Raw genomic sequence first — 19,508 nt, 5'->3', positions numbered from 1 at the left:
TTACATTTATTTTGGGTTGATCACTGAGATGCAATGAAAATATTTTTTTTTCCAAGAAATAATTTTATTTCATTATGAATGAGATAACGCAACCATTAGATCAGTGTCTACCAACCTTTATTGAGTCAAGGCACCCATTTTACATAGAAAAATCACAAACCAAACAAAACTATTACAAAGTATGAAATATAGCTTGAAATGATTTCATCTCAGTTGACTAATTTACTTAGTGAGAAATCTGGCCTTGTTTAATATGCACTCGCAGAAAGTCATTATTCTTAATGGCAGCACGTAGATAGATACACAGGTTCATAGTAGCTTTTGCCTGTCGATGACATAGATGTACACAGATAATTTGTCATTGATAATTTTGGGCCAAATGAGATTATCACCTGCAGCACCCCTTGTGATCTTTCATGACACGCTAAAGTGTGTTGCAGCACCCTAGTTGTGAATCACTGCCCAATCGAGATAAAATACAAATACTGTATAATATGCACTTAAGCGCTATATTTATGCACACACAGTCACACTAGACAAAGGAGACGTGATCTAATTGGTGATTGGGAAGCGATGTGCATTTTACTACACCAAGTCAGCTTGAGTGTTAAGTGTGCCATGCTGCTACAGGATATACAAGTAGTGTGTACGGTAAATTCAGCTTTTTTTTTTTAATTTCATTTGCCAATTTGTAGGCCCACTTCTATCAAAATAATGTTCACATTAACACACAGAGCTAAGCATTTTAGCATCCAGACACACGTGACATTATAATTTTTTTTTTAAATCCAGCTTCAAAAATAAAAAAGTGAAAGTAATTCAAATGAATTTGAAATAATTACCATCGCAAAATTAATTTATTAAGTAAAAATACAAATGAATATAATATAAATGACATTGACCAGATATGAACGTCTCACCCAAGAAATCTTATGGGTTGAAAAATAAACCAGTGAAGGCAAAAATATAAAATAAAGACATGGAAAAATGTTAGTCCTTTTTTTTTCTTCCCCAAAAAATTATGTGAAATGAAATTAAAACTGAAAATAGCAATAATGTTCTCAGTACAAAGGCTACATACTACTGAAAGGTACTAGCAGGTAGTAGGTAAATACACAGTAGAAAATTATTCTTGTGAATCACAATTTAAATAATTTTGCAGTAAAGATTTATGCCACATTTTTTTCATTTTTTTTTTGTCTTTTTTTTTACAAATAGTACAAACAGTATTGCACGTAACAACAAAGAGGTTCTTAGCTTTGGAAGGGTGGAAAAAAAATTGGGACAAATTCAAGTGTTGCATGAGCAAAAGGCCACCAGTCTTGATGCACCTTGGGGGCTTTCAGACGAGTTGCCTGCTTGGTGTTAACATAGCATTCTTTTTCTTACAACCTCCCATCACGTTTTCAATGAGGCCAAGCTAACATATCAGGATTTTTTTTATTTGAAATACAAAAACAATTGGAACATGTATTTTAGAAAAACTTTAAAAATAAACGTCTTAAAAAAAAAAAAAAACAGAAAACCTCTTTTACAACTGTGGACAACAGAGTACTAAATACGTGATTATAAAGATACAAAAAGTGGGGACACATTTTTTTTTTCGTAATATTTCAGACGTGACCACAAAACTAGGCTGTACTCTCTCACACAGACGCAATATTATATTGGTTGTAGTTTTAACTCCTTCAACCGTCATCTTCTCCCAAAAAAATATATTTTTTAAATAAAAGCAAATGAGCAAATAAAAAAAGCAACCATCTGTTAAATAATTTCTCTTTAAGAATTAAATTAATATATATATAATTTTTCATCTGAATGAACTTAGAAAATATCAGTTTGTCTCCTATTACATTTCAAAAGTGAGGTATTGCAAAAGATCTTGTCAGTCAGAAAGAAAAGTTTTATCGTCTTTTTTTGTTGTTTAACAAAAACAAGTGCGGACACTTGAAAACAATACAAAGAGTAGTGCAGAACAAAAACCTATTCTGGGAGAAACAAACTCAAAAAACCTGCCTGGGTGGGAAGAAATCGTCACAAAAATCACTTTCGCAGGGAAGCAATTGTCACAAAATTCACTTTCGTAGGAATACACGACTGATGGTTAGCCTCTAGTTTCTTTTCATCAGTAAAAATATATCTTCTGCTTTTTTTTTTTTTTTGTGGACAGCACAAAGCATACGAAAACAAACAGATTGTGACTAAAAGAGATGATGAGCTTCTGGGCATGGGGCAATCAACGACCCCAACGAAAAATCAAAAGTGAACACGCGTGACCTTGCAAGAACCTTACAGGCTATGGATTGTCCACAAAACTGCTTAAAACAAAAACAAAGAAACAAAAACTACAGGTAATTTGCCATCACTGCACTCCATAAACTTTTCATACAAAACACAAATAGACTGTTAGCAGGTTGGTTACTTCAAGCTTTGCAGGACAAAATAAATGGGGGGGTAAATAGTGTCGTACCCCTAATTTGCACATCTGTATTACTTCTACCAATATGTAGAGAATATGTGCCATCCAGTAGCTTCATTTCTGTTCTTCCTTATCACTGAATCCACTACGCACAGCAGCGCCCTCTTGTGGGAGGGAGGACAACAACTGCTAGGCTGACTCATCGAGTCAGAAACTCTTTGGTTGACTTATGGGACGTCTCAATAGGATCCAACATTGTTGCTGTCCTTTTTATCCAAAGTTCACTCACTATGTTGGACATGAACAACAGCTAAAGCGAATCACAGTTCTAGGCATACTCTGACCTAACTAGATACGGTAGAAAAATTGCACAATTATAACAACAATCACTGCAAAAAAAAAAAAAAAGTACTTCACCTATCAGAGATGGTTTGTCATATTATTTTACACTGAATTGGATTTGTGATACTAAGGTTGCATCGAGCTGCTTTGAATCTTCACTGCCTCTTGATGAATCTGTAGTGTGCTGTGCAAACATGGGCAGTATTAAAAGGTCAATAGCATGCAGCTACCTGAAATAAACATGCGCTTCAATGGCAGCCATCTTTTTTTGTCAAGAATGCACCGTGGATGTTCTCTTTGCACTTTGTACTTCTGGTATCTGACCATAAAATTCAGCAGCAAAGCCATTGCAGCAATACATTTAGAAAAATATCGTTAGAAATCAACAGTGAACTAATCTGGTTGTATGAGGTATTAATATTTACGATTATGGATTGATTGATTATAATGTTATTTTCATCTTTTCAAGGCATTACAGGGCCCTTATTTTGCGATGTTTCTTATTTTGCCCAGTTTGACGACACTTGTACACTTTGGTGACTCGTTTTCTCTTAGGGCCTACTGTGTATATTTATAGTACATCCATGTATACATGTGTGTAATGTATGTCTGTGTGTGTGTTTGAAAATAAGTGCATGCTCTTTTTACATTAAATTAAAATAATCCACATGTATAGATAGGTACAAAACTAAAAATAGGCTTTTTTTTTTTTTTAAATATTCATATGGTCCCACTTCCACGTGACTATGGAGGGTGGGGGGTTGGGGGGGGGGTCAGCAGGACCTCGTCACCTCGTCAAAGAAGAGAGTGAGCTGAAAGTAGTCAAGTGTGTGAAGTTACATCCTGTGTGTCTGTGTGCGTGCATGTGTGTGTGTGTTGAGGTGGTATGCCAAAGTGCAAATTCAAAGCTTTCACGTTTCACAATGCTTCATCAGAGGGCAATACAAAGAGTTGGGCCTGAGGGTGTGAAGATGGGATGCTTTGTGTTATTTGTCATGCTCTGCTCACGGATAGAAGGACTTTTTTTTTTTTTTTTTATGTATTTGGGGATGGTCAGGCAGACACATTACTCAGCTCCAGCGGAAGGACACGTGTCGAGGACGGTCGCCTCCTTCCTTCACGAGCGGTTTGTGGAATTCTCGGCCGGCTCGCGAGTGAATGCTGGCCCAGCAGTACTCGCAGTAGTACTGCAAACATGTGACGTTGGCACAGAAGAAGGGGGCGAACTTGCCCCCGCAGCGCGCCCCCTGACATTCATCACACATCTGATCGTCAAGCACATACGGCTTCACCTCCACCTGAGAGGAAGAGCAGAAGACATTCTCCTCAATTTCACATTGATACAGTACAGCTCCCATTTGTTTGTTTCGATTTTTTTTTTACAAAGAGCTTGACCGGGAAAAAGAAATGAGGGCTCGGTCGTCATGGTGACACTCAAGGTGGGAATGACGATGCAAACCTTGTGGGAGTGTGGCCACAAAATCCTTCTCATTTAATTTAAAGCTTGTGTGTCAGCCTCTTTCAAAACCATTTAAATGACTCCCACACAGACAAAGTCCTTGGACAAAAATACCTCTATACCACAGGTGTCAAACTCGAGGCCCGGGGGGCCAGATGCGGCCCGCCACATCATTTTATGTGGCCTGCGAAGACAAATTCGTGTGTCATTACTAGAATTGCAAATTGTCTTCACTTTTAATAATATATATATTTTTTTTTAAATATTTGACCAGTTTTTACTCGTCTGATTTGAAAACGGGTTATTTGCCAGTTTGTTTTGTAGCTTTTACTGTATATAATATGAGGTGCTCATACATTTATTTGGGTTGACAGTCATAATGGCCCTCCGAAAGAAGCTATGACTAAAATGCGGCCTGCGAAAATGAGTTTGACACCCCTGTTCTATACAGTTATATTTCCCACTTTCTTATCGCTCTCAATACTTACTCAGTAAGTAGTTCATCGACTTTATTTTTGTGTACTGGCGCAAAGTCAGGCGAGAAAAATGTGAAGCATAGAATTACTGAAAATAATATAGTTTGCCGAAGAATTGAGGTGGATTTAAGGGTTAGTCCCATCTTTCAGAGGTGTTTCTCAGTAGGCTACTGTTGTCCACACAAAATAGGTGGGGCCGAAGAATTAAGGTGGATTTAAGGGTTAGTCACATCTTTCAGAGGTGTTTCTCAGTAGGCTACTGTTGTCCACACAAAATAGGTGGGGCCACGCCCTAAAGAGAGGCCCAGTATTCTGGCTGACAACCAGTCTTGTTCGGTCACAATGTATGCGTCTGCTATTGGCTGGCGTGGCTCAAATATGCAGCACGTGAGGCTCAACATGTATAGAGAACTGTAATTAAATCAATCATGTGTGTCTGCAACTGGAAACACGTGTTGGCCCGCAGTGATGAGACAGCCTAAGCGAGCCTTTTCATTTTAGCAAGCTGAAACGTGCACCATAATAACAATGGGACGTGTGGCAGAGCGGGTGAGACAAAGTTCAATGCGGTGGTCCTTCGTGAGGACGGACGGAAACGGGGCATGGTGAACGTACCCTTTTGTCAATGTCATTGTGCTGCAGCTGAACGAAGCGAGCGCTGATGGCGGCGATATAGCTCTGCTGATTGGAGAAGGCCACGCGGCCGGCCCCTTTTGGATACTTGAGCTCCGGGTCGGTGTCGATGCCAGCGTAGCAAACGCCTCCGTACAGCCGATCCATGATCATAGCAAGCTCCACTGGAGTGAGAGAAAGAGAGGGTTGATTATTAAGGTCCATGTACATAGTACATTCAAAAAAAAAAAAAAGTACATATATGTATTAGAAGAGGCAAGTAATATTAGTGCCAATCGTTCTATCAGCTACCTGCACGTAGAGGACGGGGCACTCCTCCTACAAAGATGGTCTTGCGGGGGTCTAAAGGTTGGGAGCCATCCATGACAAAGTCGCTGTCACTCAGGTTCCATGGACGGATCTGGACCTGTTAGGGGGGGGTACTATGGTAAATACATTTTTATTTATACAGCACAAAGAGGATTCTCAAAGTGCTTAACATGGTTAAAATATAAAATCAAAAATATCGCAGGGATTTTTTTTTCTTTTTGCTCAATGAAAGAATTTGGTTAAAATTGTATGTACAAATTTAAAAATTCTAACCAATCACATTAAAGCTAATAGTTGTTTTTCCACAGAGGATAAAGAAAATATGTGGATGACTATTGTTATCTGCTCACCGGTTTGTCTTTGATAGTGGGACTGGACACACACAGGTATAGTTTGCTGTCCTCCTCAATACAGGCATCAATCAATGCCTGAACAGAAGTCTCCTCTTGGAACAGCAGGAAGGCGTAACCTGGAAAAGAGGAAACAGATTTGAAAAGAAAGTCAAAATCAAGTGATAGTGTGTGTCACCTTAACATAACAAGAAAGGTTTTAAGTCAGGACGAACTCATAGAGAAAAAACATGTACTACAAATAAATTAAAAACAAAGTGGAAAAAAATGGAAATGCTCCAAAATGAAAAGTAAATGGACTTAAAATGTTCAGCCCAAGTTACTTAAATGCTTTACACAGTCACCCAGTCACACAATGAACAATGGACTACATATTCATGAACAGAAAGTAAGCGGATAACCTTAAGCACTTCAACAGTACTACATTATGGTGTACAACCTTTTCTTTTTTAAACATAAAATAAATGGTCAGTTTCAAAATTATTGGTGCCTAAACAGTCTGGAATGAGTCATGGTGGTTTGCAAGCATTTTCTTTTTCTAATGTGAGCAGTCATTTCCAAGACTAATTCACAGTAGCCTCTAGTTTTTCCCTTTTGCTATATAGCAAGAAAAAAAGAGAAATCAATTCCATTAATAAAGTCAAATATGTTGAAAAAGTCACTTTTATAAAAGCATTTCGGTACGACTATATATCGTCTTAGAGTGTTGCAGCTTTAGAGAAGTATGATGTCATCTTGCACGCCGGTAGCGCTTTGCAACACTCGGGCAATTTTGCCACCTCGTTCACTCAGCCCTAAATAGCTCCTTAACATTTGCAGCATCAACCGTGATGACGGTGCTGGGTGATATCGGGCAGAAGTACCTCCCATCACCATAGTGACCAGACTTCATTGTGGTTGCCACGACATCACAGACATCTGAGAACCAAAGACTGGCCTCCATTTGTGTCATTTTTCATCCCGAGAAATTATTCAGAGCGCATCAGAAGCATTCAGGGAATAAACCCATTTAATGACACTTCATTTTTTGAGGATAAAATATCTGTCGACACAATCAACAGGCACATTGGTGCTCAGCTAAAAATACTTATATTAGGCTGATAACAGGTTGCTGCGACAAGTGGATAACTTGACGAGAAAAACACAAGAAACAGATTAAATAAGACAAAGAATTGTGAAAACACTGATGAGCAATGAGCGAAACTGACAAGTGCTAATTAGTAAGTGATTTCACATTTAAATATTCAAAAAGCAGATCACGGTTTTGTGTGTTATTTTGCAAAAAAACAATTAAGGTAAAAAGATATATATTTTTTATTTTATATATTTTTATGCTTTCTGGAGCAATATTAAAAATGAAAATGTATAAATATATATATTTCTTAAGACACTTGACCACACCCCTTTACAATGACAGCTTCCTCAGCTCATTCCCCGAAAAGGTTGTCATAGTTTTGCTGCTGGGTGTGGCGTTAGTAGAGTCAACACTACGCCCAAGGAATCCTCCCAATTCAGGAAAACCATAATATTGAGAAACGAGTTCCTCCAGATGTAGCGTATTACCACGTGTATGAGGAATGCCAGTTATTTCCAGAACATCTTAATAGCTTCTCTAAAATGACAGAAGCTCATGGGTTGCTGATGGGCTCATGAAGTTGTGGAGAAAAACATTGTCCTGCCTGAGGTAACCATTCCGATAAACAGCCCTTAGTGCGAAATCTCATGGTGTATGATTACTGCCGCTGGGCTACACAGATTAACAATGTGACGCTCTCTCAGTATGATTTCTGGGTAACATGAACGTTTTAGGGCACCCTATGATGGTGAGAATCACCCAAGGTGATATTTATTGGTGTAGTCTTTTGATGTGCGATGGGAAAATCCAGCGTTTGTTTGGACAAACTAATGTTACCTTTCGGCGGGAAGTAGGATTTGCTCTCGGCTTTGTGGGGCCAGTCCACCACCAGGTGTCCATAGCGACGGAAACTATTGGTGATCTCATCTGGTAAAATAATGAAGTCATGAATGTTTTTGCTTATTATATACATATGAACGTTACATATATGTGGTAATAATAAAAATTAAACAGGTGAACAATTTACCTTCGTCTATGTCTGGGGGCAGGCCTCCGACAAAAACCTTGCGGGAGTAGCGCTCCATCCTCTCTCCGTTCTGACAACGGGTTGGAGAGTTGAGGCCTGGGGTCAAAGAGAGCTCACCGTGGCCATTGTCAAGGAAAGCATCTTCAAAGGGAAAAAGGTAGGAACGACCTGCAGAAGAGGAAAGGCAAGGAGAAGGGCAAAGATTGAGTAAAGGAGGTCAGACAATGCAGGGAGAGTACAAATAAATATTCCACATGGTCCACAACTTCTGCACGTAAATATCGAAATGTAAAGGCCAGTGTAAATATATCTAAATGTATTTAATATTTAACACTAAGCCCAATCCACAATAACAATGTACTGTTTCTAAATTTATGATATGTCTACTGAAGGGGCAGGACTTGTTTTTACACCGCATACTTCCTTTCCCAAGTGGAAACAGCTTTAGGTAATGTATGGATGGCCATTATGAGCAAAAAAAAAAAAAAGAAAGCTTAAGGGAATCCACTAGCTTAAGGGAATCTATTGGCTGCTTTCCACAAGTTTAATTGCCTGCTGAGCCTGGTACCTACTTGGCTCAATTCAATGTACGGAAACAATACCAAAACGGGTAATGTAAACCTGCTGGTCTCTTATTGGTTGAGAAGATTTCTGTTTGAAATCCTCACCACACATCTAATCTCTACAACTATGAGCTCCTCATTGTGAAAGTATTAGAATGATTCCGACTATGGAAACTTTTGTGGTTTGAAAATAATTGACCCTAAAATCGATTCAAATTTTCGGGTGTCAAGACCAGCATCAGAGCGGGATGAAAATGGAATTGCTTCTAAAAAAAAAAAAAAAAAATCACTGCCCGGCAGGTTAAATCATCTTTCCATTTTCTCCCAGCTGACTTTTGGCAAGCGGCAGGGTACAACCAGCCAACCCGATGCCGGGTAAAACATATTTAGTAAATTAGTCCTATCCGGATGACACTCATTTATTATTATGACTCATTTCCTATTATGACAATTGCTCGCTACATAGTAGAATGGTTCATTGAACACAGCCAAAAAATAAAATTTGCTTCCTGAGGAGTTGGTGACACAAAGATTGTCACTATGCATTGGAAAAACAACACATTAATATTGAATTACTATCTTTGTGTGGATGTGATGTGTGTTTAGGGGAATCAACTATATTCAGCTTTTATTTGGTTAACAAAGTAACAGTGCAGAAGCTATTGGCTCACAAATAACAATCATAAAATTGGCATTTCTGCTTGAAGATTGCTGTTCAAAAGCATATTGAAAAACAACAATATTAGAATCACACATTTGCCAATCAAATTAATCATCTCCAACTCTTGAAATTCTCAAAAATTCGCTTTGGAAGAACTCAAATCACATAGTATTACAAAAGCTTGATGCCAATTACTAAGGTGAGTCAACCCTCGTGATTTTGATTTTTTTTTTCTTACCCCATTTTGATTTCATGAAAATGCATTCATTTGGATGATTTCATCAATGACAACACAGATGAGGCGTCTTTCAAGAGACAATAATGGGCAAAGCAAGCAGGAACCTTGAGTAAGATCTACATATTACCTCTTCTGCGGCCAAAGCTCCGGGCTGCTTGTCAGGAAAGCGAAGGAAAGAAAAACAGAGGAGACACAGTGGGGGGGTGGTGGGCATTAACACAGGTAGGGGAGAGATACGAGACATTTTGTGGAAATAACACCAGTCCAGAAACATCGCCAAGGTAACAGGAAAAACACGGACGGCCACACCTAAGCCTGTTCAACTAAAGGAGGAATTGTTTTAACTGCACGTTGCAAATTGCTCCACTGACTTTAGCAACAACACACATTTAATCTGGTTTAGTCACGCAAATACCTGACATATTTCCTTGCATAACGCAAAAGTGGACATTGTCATTGAAGTTTAATGAACCAGAAACTGTTGACATTGATGCTAATCTTTTGTGTTTATTTACGAACAGGACAATAAAGCAGAGTACATACACGAATTAAGGTGGCGCAAGTTAGTCATTATCATGACCTCAGTGAAGTATTATAATTTACTCCCTGGTTAGGAATGGAAACCTGCGGATGAGTGGAAAGTTCCCACGGGGTATTGAGTAGATGGGACAGGTGGCGGCCTCAAGCCTTCACTTGAATCAAAAGTTAAAGCTCCAACTTTTACTTTTATCATGTGGAGCAGACCTGGGCATAACATCTGGCCTGTCTAATCGGTCCTTGCAGGGTTGTCACAAAATTACACAAGTGTTGTGCTTCACTTCACTACAGAATTTGAACCTCACTTTAATGCCCTGCTTTTAAAATTTCCCTCATAGGATTAATAAAATTCTGTTTATCTTGTCTCCACTCCAAAATTCAATATGTCTCATTAAATACGAACAGCAGGGGAGGAAAGAGTTGGCTTTTTACATTACAAACGTGGACAAGCATGAGGATTATTCTCAGAGAATATGTTGTCTCTGAGGCTCGTTTCCTTCACAACGTTTTCATTTAAAAAAAAAAAAAAAAACTCTGACTCTCCAATCCCCCCCAAACCTGGAATGGCTGGCTGTAGTATTGCCCTTTCTCCTGAGCCTCTGCTGTAACAAAGTCACCTAGCAACCAGGGAAACAGACAGAAACTACAGCACGGGGAACAAACCCGTGAAGGGGAATGGAGATAAATAATGGGCTGAAGCTCCATTTTTGAGTTTGGGCCATGAGGCAAAATGAAATTTCTTTGGAAGTGATGAGTTTGTTATGTCCTGATTTCCACAAGTGATAAGTTGGCTACAGACACCTTTATTAAGTCTGACACTGCAACTTTATTCCGCACTCCTCAAAGCAAATGAGTGATACTATAAGAATAGAAGAAAGCTAGCTCCTTTTTGTTGCGACATCTTTGGAAGATCTGACAGATCTGTGCTTGCTTCAGCGTACGCCCATCAAACAGGAGTTGAACATCAATCCAGGACGCACTCTCTGCGATCATGAAAAGAATTGTAGTGTATTGTAGCACTTGAAAATTAATTAAGGCTTCTCCTGTGTGGAAAAATGTAATGGGTTGAATGGCTAAAAAATATGGATCCTGATTTCTTCACCTGGCTGGTCATCAGCATGCTAGTAGACCAGCACCAACAGATTCTAGTCTTACATGTGGGGCTATTTATAGTCATGCTATTCACAGGTCAACTGTGCTAGAAGGTTCCTCCTTGGTTTATGGTGTCAGGAAACCCAGCCCCAAATAAAGGCTAAGCAGGTGCACCAAATGTTTAGTGGCATGGTCTACTCGACACGAGGTGTGTCAGAAAAGTTCCAAGACTGGCATCACGACAGATAGATTGCAAACCGCAACAAATTGTCGACAACCAACCAGCAAGTCTACAAAGAAGTCCTGTGGTTAGTTCACTGCGAGAGGAAGAGGAGGCGAGTTGTGGCTGTGGAGGATTCCGAAAAAAATCTTTCCAGGAATTCATGAAGGTATGGGAGAAAAAGCTGGGAAAGAGACTCCACGGGAATTATTTTGAAAAGGAAAACTTACATTTTGGATTTATTTATTTGTACTTATTCATATTAGATATTTAATAATAACACATATGTAATAATAAAATGAACAACATAGGTAGTTTTAAAGCAGAGCATTATTAGCCATGCAGAAACCTAATCAGGAAACAATCGTAACCGCATCGTATCATTTACCTAAAACAGGAATAAAAAAGTTCTACTAATGTGAACCAAGTACACGTTCCATTCCCACTGTAACACCAACGTAAGAATTCTGTTGACCAAACAATGATCATCAGTGTTTTTGCTCCACCCATACACAAGCATTTGCACTAATTACACCTTCCTACCGCAAATAGATGCCTTCCCTGAAAGAGATGCCAGATCTTCATTGCAACTAAGTAAATAAACCCACACCTGTCTGAAGAAATGCAGTATTTGTGCTGTACAAACATGGCATAAAATACTTCACACATTAGCTAAGGCTTAAAACCCTCTGAGAAAAAAAAAAAAAAAATCAAATAGAATGACATCGCAAGGAAATGTTACTCACTGTTCAGTGGCATTATGTGTTCGGCTCCAGGACGATGGAAGTTAAGGCCCAAACGTCCTAGGAAAGAAAAATAGGCATGAACCAAAAATCGAAAGCAGCTTGATAGCCATTTGCTTGAATCGTTTCTGTTACAATTGACCGTAGTTGAAAAGCAACACTACACATAAAGATGGGATAAAACTAATAAAAATTTCGTGAACGTAAGAAAATACAAATTTATTTGTTGTCACATCTTTGATATGCACACAAATGAAGAAACACACACACACACACACACACACACACACACACACACACACACACACACACACACAAACAAAGGGATCTAAAATGCTGGGAACTCAGCAGAGCTTTTGTCTCTCAATCTATCTGTCAACACTTTAATGTGGGACAGTCTCATTCTGGTTATCTTAAGTCATTCCAAGCATACACTCTGAACCCACGAGAAACATCAATTAAGATATCTTATCTGAAGAAAATATCGTTTCCTCGTGGCATGAACCTCATCTTGAGTGACAGTATCTATCCTTCCCTTTCAAAGGTTGCCTACCACTATATTGAAATACACCAGTTTAACTCAACACACGGTTAGAATATAGCTTCAACATAAATATTACTAATAGAATATTTTTAATATACAAGTCCAGCTCACTGGTAAAGAGGGCTGATAAGATGTTGTTGTGGATTTAACCCTCACGTGACATGGCTCTTGAGAGCCGGACCAGCTGCTTGTTACAGGTTGGTGTCGTCCAAACAAAACAGCATGTTAAAAGTTACTCCTGTACAACACAAGTGAACAATTTTGTGCTAGGATTCACGCGTGTAGATGTTGGACAATTAAGGCCTTGAATGTGCTTGCCCATCTTCCATGAGTAATTTTGAGGGCATTGCTTTCCTAACACGTTAAAATAGCTCTGGCTGACTGCCATCTGCTCCCCCCAAGAAGTTGAGTGTGAACCCCAGAGGGGCCCCCGAGTTGGAACTGCGGCTCTGGTTAGGCTTCCTCACAGACAGAATTCAACTAGTGCTAACCGGGACAGCAGTAAAGTGTTACTATTTAGGATACAAGACCTCGCTTTCTTTGATTGGCTTTCAAAGGAACTTCCTTTGAGGTCAAACATTAATGTCTACCAAAGTGATGCAAAGGTCAAAGTATAGGACAAAAAAAATGCACATTGCTCCCCTAACCCGCATTGCGTTGAGCTGGACCAGGTTAATTCAATCCCAATGGAATACTGTACTGTGGAAAAAAAAAAAGAAAAACAATACCCAGTGAGAAGCACCTGACATGGTTGGAAAGAACCAGTTATTTTCCTTCCACATTTGTCAGCATGACCTACTCCCGCCCTCTCCCCATGCACACTTGCACCAACAACATCATGAAAATTATTACAGCTACACAACAGAAAACAGAAAGTTTGTGTCCATGGAAAACAAAACTCAAAATAACCATTGGGTCAAAAGTAACCAAAATAAAATTACAGCATGTCTTTCAAAGCTGGCGTTAGTCTGGGAGATTTTTTTTTATTTTTTATTTTTTTATTGAATATAACGCTTTCAATTCAATTCGGACAAACAAACTCTTTATTCATTATCAAAACAAGACAAGTAAACTTGTTTTTCTGCCTTGGAGGGATTAGCCCGGTCATGACAGCACGAGCTGTGAATTTGCCGTCCTAGCGCAAAACAATCACCCTGACAGGATTTATTGGACATTAGTTGCAATCTCCCCTTTAACACAGTCATCATCTTATCTTATATGTAGTCATTATGTAGTCATTAAATGGTGTTTAAAGTACAGGGCTCTACTGTTGCCATCATCTCAGTGTAACGTGCTAAAAGTTTATGAGGTCAAGTCCGGCATGTCAGGCAAAGCTAATATTGACCTTTCACCTCACCTTAATTTAGCACCAGCCCTCTTCCAATCCTGTCGACTTACTTTTTCCCATGTGTGGACAATTCTGGATTACCTTATGTACAGAGTGGCCACATGGCAAAGTTAATCTGGCACAGTCTGCTCACACTTGACCCAAATGAAGCAACGAGGCATAAGAGTAGTGCATCATTCCCGGTTTGACAGTTTGTAAACAGGCTTCTGGTGCCTGCGAGGCCTGTTTTGCTCCCGATAAAGTCCTCGTGTGTTAGCTTATATCTACAGACCGATGCTTTTGTCAACAGTGTTGAAAGTCAAACAGCAGCAGTATTATTTGTTCTCCCTCTGCTTCTGATGTTTTATACTTGCTAGCAATGTCCAGTCAATAACAAAAACAAAGGCTGGAATCAATAATTTACAGCGAAAGGCCAAAAATAGCATACGATTGAATCAATGAGAAATGTTTGGCATCTCAAGAGCGATAAAAACAATTTTGACATTTTTTGTATTTTTATTTATTTAAAAAAAAAAATATTTTTTACATTTATTTTTTTACATAGAGTAAAAGCAGGGGCATACGAATATTATCCCTGCAAAATGATTTCTTCACAAAATATCAATATTCATCAGTGGGCCTAAATGGCGAGTGGGTGAGTTTTACCTTTGTCATGGTCAGCCCTTATCGCATCCATAAAGGCATTCCCCAAAGAGTGCAAGTTAAATGCGTCCTACAACATAAAAACAAAAAACAAACACAACCAAAAAAGAGAGAGAGAGAGAGAGAACAGGGGTCATAATCTGCGGCAGCACTTTGCAAAACACAAAATGAACACAGAACAGATCAAAGTACCAGCAATAATGTATCTTATTTATTTATACCTTGTTAAAATACCAACGTGCTCTGACTGGAGTGAAACCAATCGAAATATTTGACTTGTTCTACATAACAGAGAAGGCTCTGAAGCTGCCCTCAGTGGAAAGTTGGTCTAGTGGTCATGGGTCACACAGGGATTTATTTTGGTCTTTAGTTAGCACAGATGACTAATCATGTGCTGCATATTCTGTCCTTGTGATGAAAAACCCCCAAAAAAATGCTGATTTTTTCTTTTTTTTTTCCTGATCATGTGGGGCACATTGACCCCTCCCCTTTGCAAACCAGAACAACAATCAATACTATGGTGAATAGCTGAAGGTCAATCCAATCCCTGCCAGCTGATCTAACGCCGGTGACCAAATGTATTGGAGTAACATGTGTGCCAAAGGTGAGGCCTGAGAGTGTCTCGCTCCAGGCTTGGCAGCCCAAAACCAAGCAGCATTGTTTGCACACCAACACTATTGTTACGCTTTAGGCTGAGCATTCAAAAGCGTCATTCACCCGCACTGTGGACCCGACAGCACCACGCAGATAAAAATCTGCTCACTTGGTACAAACGCTAAATACGTCAAATGCTGAGCTTTTAGTTTCCGTGCGCTCCCCTTCCTGGGTGATCAGTATGGATGCGCACTGTAGGGGGCGAGGTCAATCTGGTCCAGTGACCTAAATGGATCCAAAGATTTTACATTTAATGTAACGTAAGGACCCGAGAGGTCAGAATGGACTGTGGGCTGGGTCTTCCCTGAATATCAAGACGTTTTAAATAAATAAATAAATAAATAAATAAATAAATAAATTTAATTCAATTTAATTTCTATAGCTATCCTTCAAAATATATCTACATGAAATTTTTGTGCAAAGGTTGGGGACGGCTGGTGCAATGCCTTTTCAAATTTAAAGTGTGCTTAATCATTTTCACGTTTCACTTACAATCACACATTTGAGGGAAAACTCCATGTTCCATGATTTCTTTATCTTTAGGGTGGCCGCGTTCGTTCAAAACTAAACGCGCAGCGGTCAGAAATCTGTACCGGGGGAATCGGCATAAATACAACTCACAAGTTCGGACACTTCAAAAAGACGCAGTCTGGAAAAGATGGCCCTTCGTGAGATCTTCGACCTCAACGGGCACACCTGCCGTGTCATGAGCTCCCCACGTGACATTGCTCCTGCTGCTTGGCTCAGCAATTTGCCCGAGTTTCACTTCAGTCAACAAACCAGATGACATGTGGCACCCTGACCTTGCATCGTGGTGATAACTCCCCTCCAATTATGGTTGGAATTGTTAAGCACTTAAGTGTGAGCTGTGGCTGGGATGACATTAGTGAGGCACCCAAAAGCTTTCTAGGAAAATACTGTGTTGGTTAGTGTGAGTAGGTGAGTGCAACTGATAATGCGGCCCACATATCTTAAGATTTGGATTTGTTTCACACACAAGGGTAATTAACTCAATGCAGACACAGCCACAAAGGCTTGCGTCAAGACAAATCATATCTTGATATTGGAAGGGATTTTAGAAAGAAGCCAGTTGAGCAGGCAATGAAAGGTACAAATAAACACAGGCAAAAACAAATGGCAACTAGCATCAGCGTAGCTTGGGGCTAACTGTGACATGTTGATTATGTAACTAGGACGATGTTACTGAGAAAACCAAGGGCAAATATGGCGGATGACAGTGCATTTTCCCTCCAGTGTTTGTGACTCATTTTCAATCCATTTTACTTAAGACTGACGCCAAAGTCATTCATCGGTTATATAAAACATGTACAATAGTCTTATTAGACAAGTCCACAGTATCACTTCGGATTGTGTTGTTGGGCCTGAGATGGATTAAATGACAGTGAAAGCATCTTTCCCTGAATGTTTAATCCCGCACTGCCATCCGTGAGTTGCGTTTCATCCACACGCAATATGTAATCATTACAACGCCAATGTATCCATGTTTAGATTTAGATTTAAGCAAAGAGATATATTTTGGAGTCAGCATAAATAAACTAAGTGTGTGTGTGTGTGGGGGGGGGGGGAGCGGCCATGTGTGAAAAGCAAGTCAGTATTGGCAACTAGTCTACTTGCAATTGGATATGGCGAGCTGAGAAAGGTGCCCCTCTGAAACAGTCTTGAGGCTGTTCATACAAGTAAACATAGATGAAGCCTGTGGAAAGTGTGTACAGTATCGACACAAATCTATTACCTAGTAAATATGTCATTATTTAAGGCACATGTTAAATATTGCAATCATATCGATACGGCAATATTCAAGACGCATATCGCAATACTATGTGTAGTTCCAAAATCGCTCCATTTCTTTGATTTTGAGGCAGGATACAAATTTTAAACGGAGAAAAATAAATCGGAGACTAAATAACCCATTTCCTTTGCAAGGGAGTGTGTTTACCTGTATAGGTAGAATATTGCTGTCAGTCCTGAAGGCACCGTCCTCATTCCAGGCCTTGGGAGTGAGGGGACCAGATCTTGGAAATTTTGGCGGTGCAATAACATTGCTGCCGTAATTTTTTTTCACGGGGGAAATTGGGCTCACGGGAGAGGGGACTCCAACACCGACGCCCCCTGCTCTGCGTGGGTCCCTGCCTGCCTGTAAACCACTCCAAGGGTGGTTGGAGCCGGTGCTCCACCCCATGTTTTGGTGGTTATTCCATGCCGGTGACGATACTGAAGAAGAAGAAGAAGACCCTTTAGCTGCGTTCATGATGGTCTGATAAGCGTTTCTCTGGAGGAAGGGGCCTTGGTTGGGGCTGAGGGGTGATCTTCTCTGCTGAGGCTGCTGCTGCGCCGGTTGTTGATGCTGTTGAGACTGAGGGGCGAGTCCCATCTGCGGGGAGAAATTACCACCGAAGACCGTGTTGACGTGGTGGGGGAAATTCTGGAAAAGCATCGTCCCGTTCGCGGAGGGTATTCCCTGGAAAAAGCTTTCGTCCACGACATTGGTGTTCCCAGTGGACCAAGTGCTCCCGAAGGGGGAAGGCGGGGAGGAAATAGGATCGGTCTCCTGTGGCTGCTGGTGGAAGTTCAGCCCTGGCAGGATTGGGGACTCCATCGACACTTTGTCCGCCGTGCTGCTGTTCCCGGTCGACGGACTCTCAGACCCCGATGATGAGGACGAGGGCTCCAATGACGAGGTCGGGGGGGTACTGGAGGAAGGAGGAGGGTCTATTTGTGTCGGATCTTGCTGATGGTGAGCCTGGGCTGCGTTTTTGTCCATCAGTAAATCATCCTGCATGTTTTGAAGAGCTGCAAAACAGATGGATTTTACGTGTAATTGTTATATTTCAGCCAAGCACACAGCAACTGTCGGGTCTGTCCAAGTAGAGCAACTCCAGCGTGGATCTGACTCTAGTAGGACCATGCAAGTGGAAAGCCCATTTGGTGATCACTCATTTTATCGAATACTTCCCAACAATAGCATATGTATTCATAGATGCCACGAATTGCACAGAGCATATACGTGGAGATAGTTCTCCGATTTCGCCACGTTGCGGTTCCCCTTCCACGCAGGAAACTCTAAACTGCAATGTGAAACGGAATTGTGCGTGGGGATATAGGACCGCCCCTGTGCTCATTTGCATACGTCAGTAAATACAGCTGTCCTCCCGTAAGGAGAAAGGATCCTATAGGGTCTGTTATTAAGCTATCAATGAACTGACCATGCTAAATGCTGCACCGTGACGCGCCTGGAATTCTTTATTAATGCGCATATCCGGTTGTGTGCTCAGAATATGTAGACACAGTGTAAATACGTCGAAAGGCGTTTTATTCAGCTATAGCGCACTGGTGGAGGTCCGCAGTGATAAAGATAAAATGTTGTGTTCAACCCTGATATTGGAGTGCGGTTTAGCCCAATGACAAGTACGTACGCCACTTCCCATTTCAGTGAAACAATTTCTATTCGTGAAACGCAAATGGCATGGCCAGCAATTATCACCATCCCAATTTGCATTCATTTTTTTTGGGGATCAAAACAAATCTAAACGCATGAAAACACATTCAACTGCGCTTCGACAAACGCCAATAGGCAGCAGCAAATGTTAAGTCATGCAGTGTTTGTAGTCATTACACATTTGGCAACCTTATTGCATAAACATCCAACCGCGGAGACATTGAAAACTATCAAATACATTTGATTTTAGATGTGTGACAGCTATGGGTTTGAAAATAATCGCAACAACCTGCATTGCACACAACCCAGCAGTTAATCCGCGATTTCCACCCAAGAGGTGCGCTTCCAAGGTCATCAGAACAGAACAGCTATCCTCACCCTTTTAAGACGCATTGCCACATGACTTTACAAACAGCACTTCGCACACAGACGTGCGATACATTTCATGGAAATGCCTTGCCTAGAAATCCCCCTTTGATCCATATGTGTCACACAAAACGACACAAGCAGCATGCACCACGGCCGTTTGTCAGTCTATCGCCAAGTTACCTTGATTGTTCACCCTTTGGGGACTCGGAGAGTGAATATATTTCTGTTTTTCCTCGTCAAGGTTTAGAAATGACAAACGAGCAACCCTTGTTCCGAGGTAGTCAGCAGTTGCCTCAACAGCTGATTGACTGCGGCGCATGGATGATGCCGCAGAGGATCATGGGAGTTAG

At 40.5% G+C, this 19,508-nt stretch overlaps 1 protein-coding gene across 2 annotated transcripts; it reads right to left on the bottom strand.

Annotated features, from left to right (window-relative positions):
• Positions 1 to 100: 100 nt before the first annotated feature.
• cpeb3 (cytoplasmic polyadenylation element binding protein 3) lies at positions 101 to 19,505 on the bottom strand. 2 transcript variants are annotated; one of them, XM_049736699.1, is made up of 11 exons: positions 19,339 to 19,505; positions 17,290 to 18,143; positions 14,682 to 14,748; positions 12,148 to 12,204; positions 9,680 to 9,703; positions 8,091 to 8,258; positions 7,901 to 7,990; positions 5,989 to 6,107; positions 5,621 to 5,735; positions 5,312 to 5,493; positions 101 to 4,059 (listed from the first exon to the last, which is right to left on the bottom strand). In XM_049736699.1, exons 1-11 carry the CDS (start codon positions 19,475 to 19,477, stop codon positions 3,832 to 3,834), a joined length of 2,043 nt encoding a protein of 680 aa, XP_049592656.1. In that variant the 5' UTR covers positions 19,478 to 19,505; the 3' UTR covers positions 101 to 3,831. The 2 variants fall into 2 exon arrangements, with proteins under 2 accessions (XP_049592656.1, XP_049592657.1); XM_049736700.1 differs by lacking the exon at positions 9,680 to 9,703.
• Between the last annotated feature and the right edge of the window lie 3 nt (positions 19,506 to 19,508).

The sequence above is a fragment of the Syngnathus scovelli genome, chromosome 12 (genome assembly GCF_024217435.2).
Source record: "Syngnathus scovelli strain Florida chromosome 12, RoL_Ssco_1.2, whole genome shotgun sequence".
NCBI lineage: Eukaryota > Metazoa > Chordata > Actinopteri > Syngnathiformes > Syngnathidae > Syngnathus > Syngnathus scovelli.
The sequence above is the reverse complement of the archived record's forward strand: the minus strand, read 5'-3'. Positions and strand labels throughout refer to the sequence as shown.

Bases quoted from the DNA above. Each gene is read 5' to 3' on its own strand.
- cpeb3 (XM_049736699.1), bottom strand. From the start codon at position 19,477: ATGCGCCGCAGTCAATCAGCTGTTGAGGCAACTGCTGACTACCTCGGA. The intron at 14,749-17,289 runs GTAAACACACTC...TTTATGTTGTAG, and splicing joins GCAATATTCTACCTATACAG to GACGCATTTAACTTGCACTC. The intron at 8,259-9,679 runs GTAATATGTAGA...CCTCTTCTGCAG, and splicing joins GAGCTTTGGCCGCAGAAGAG to GTCGTTCCTACCTTTTTCCC.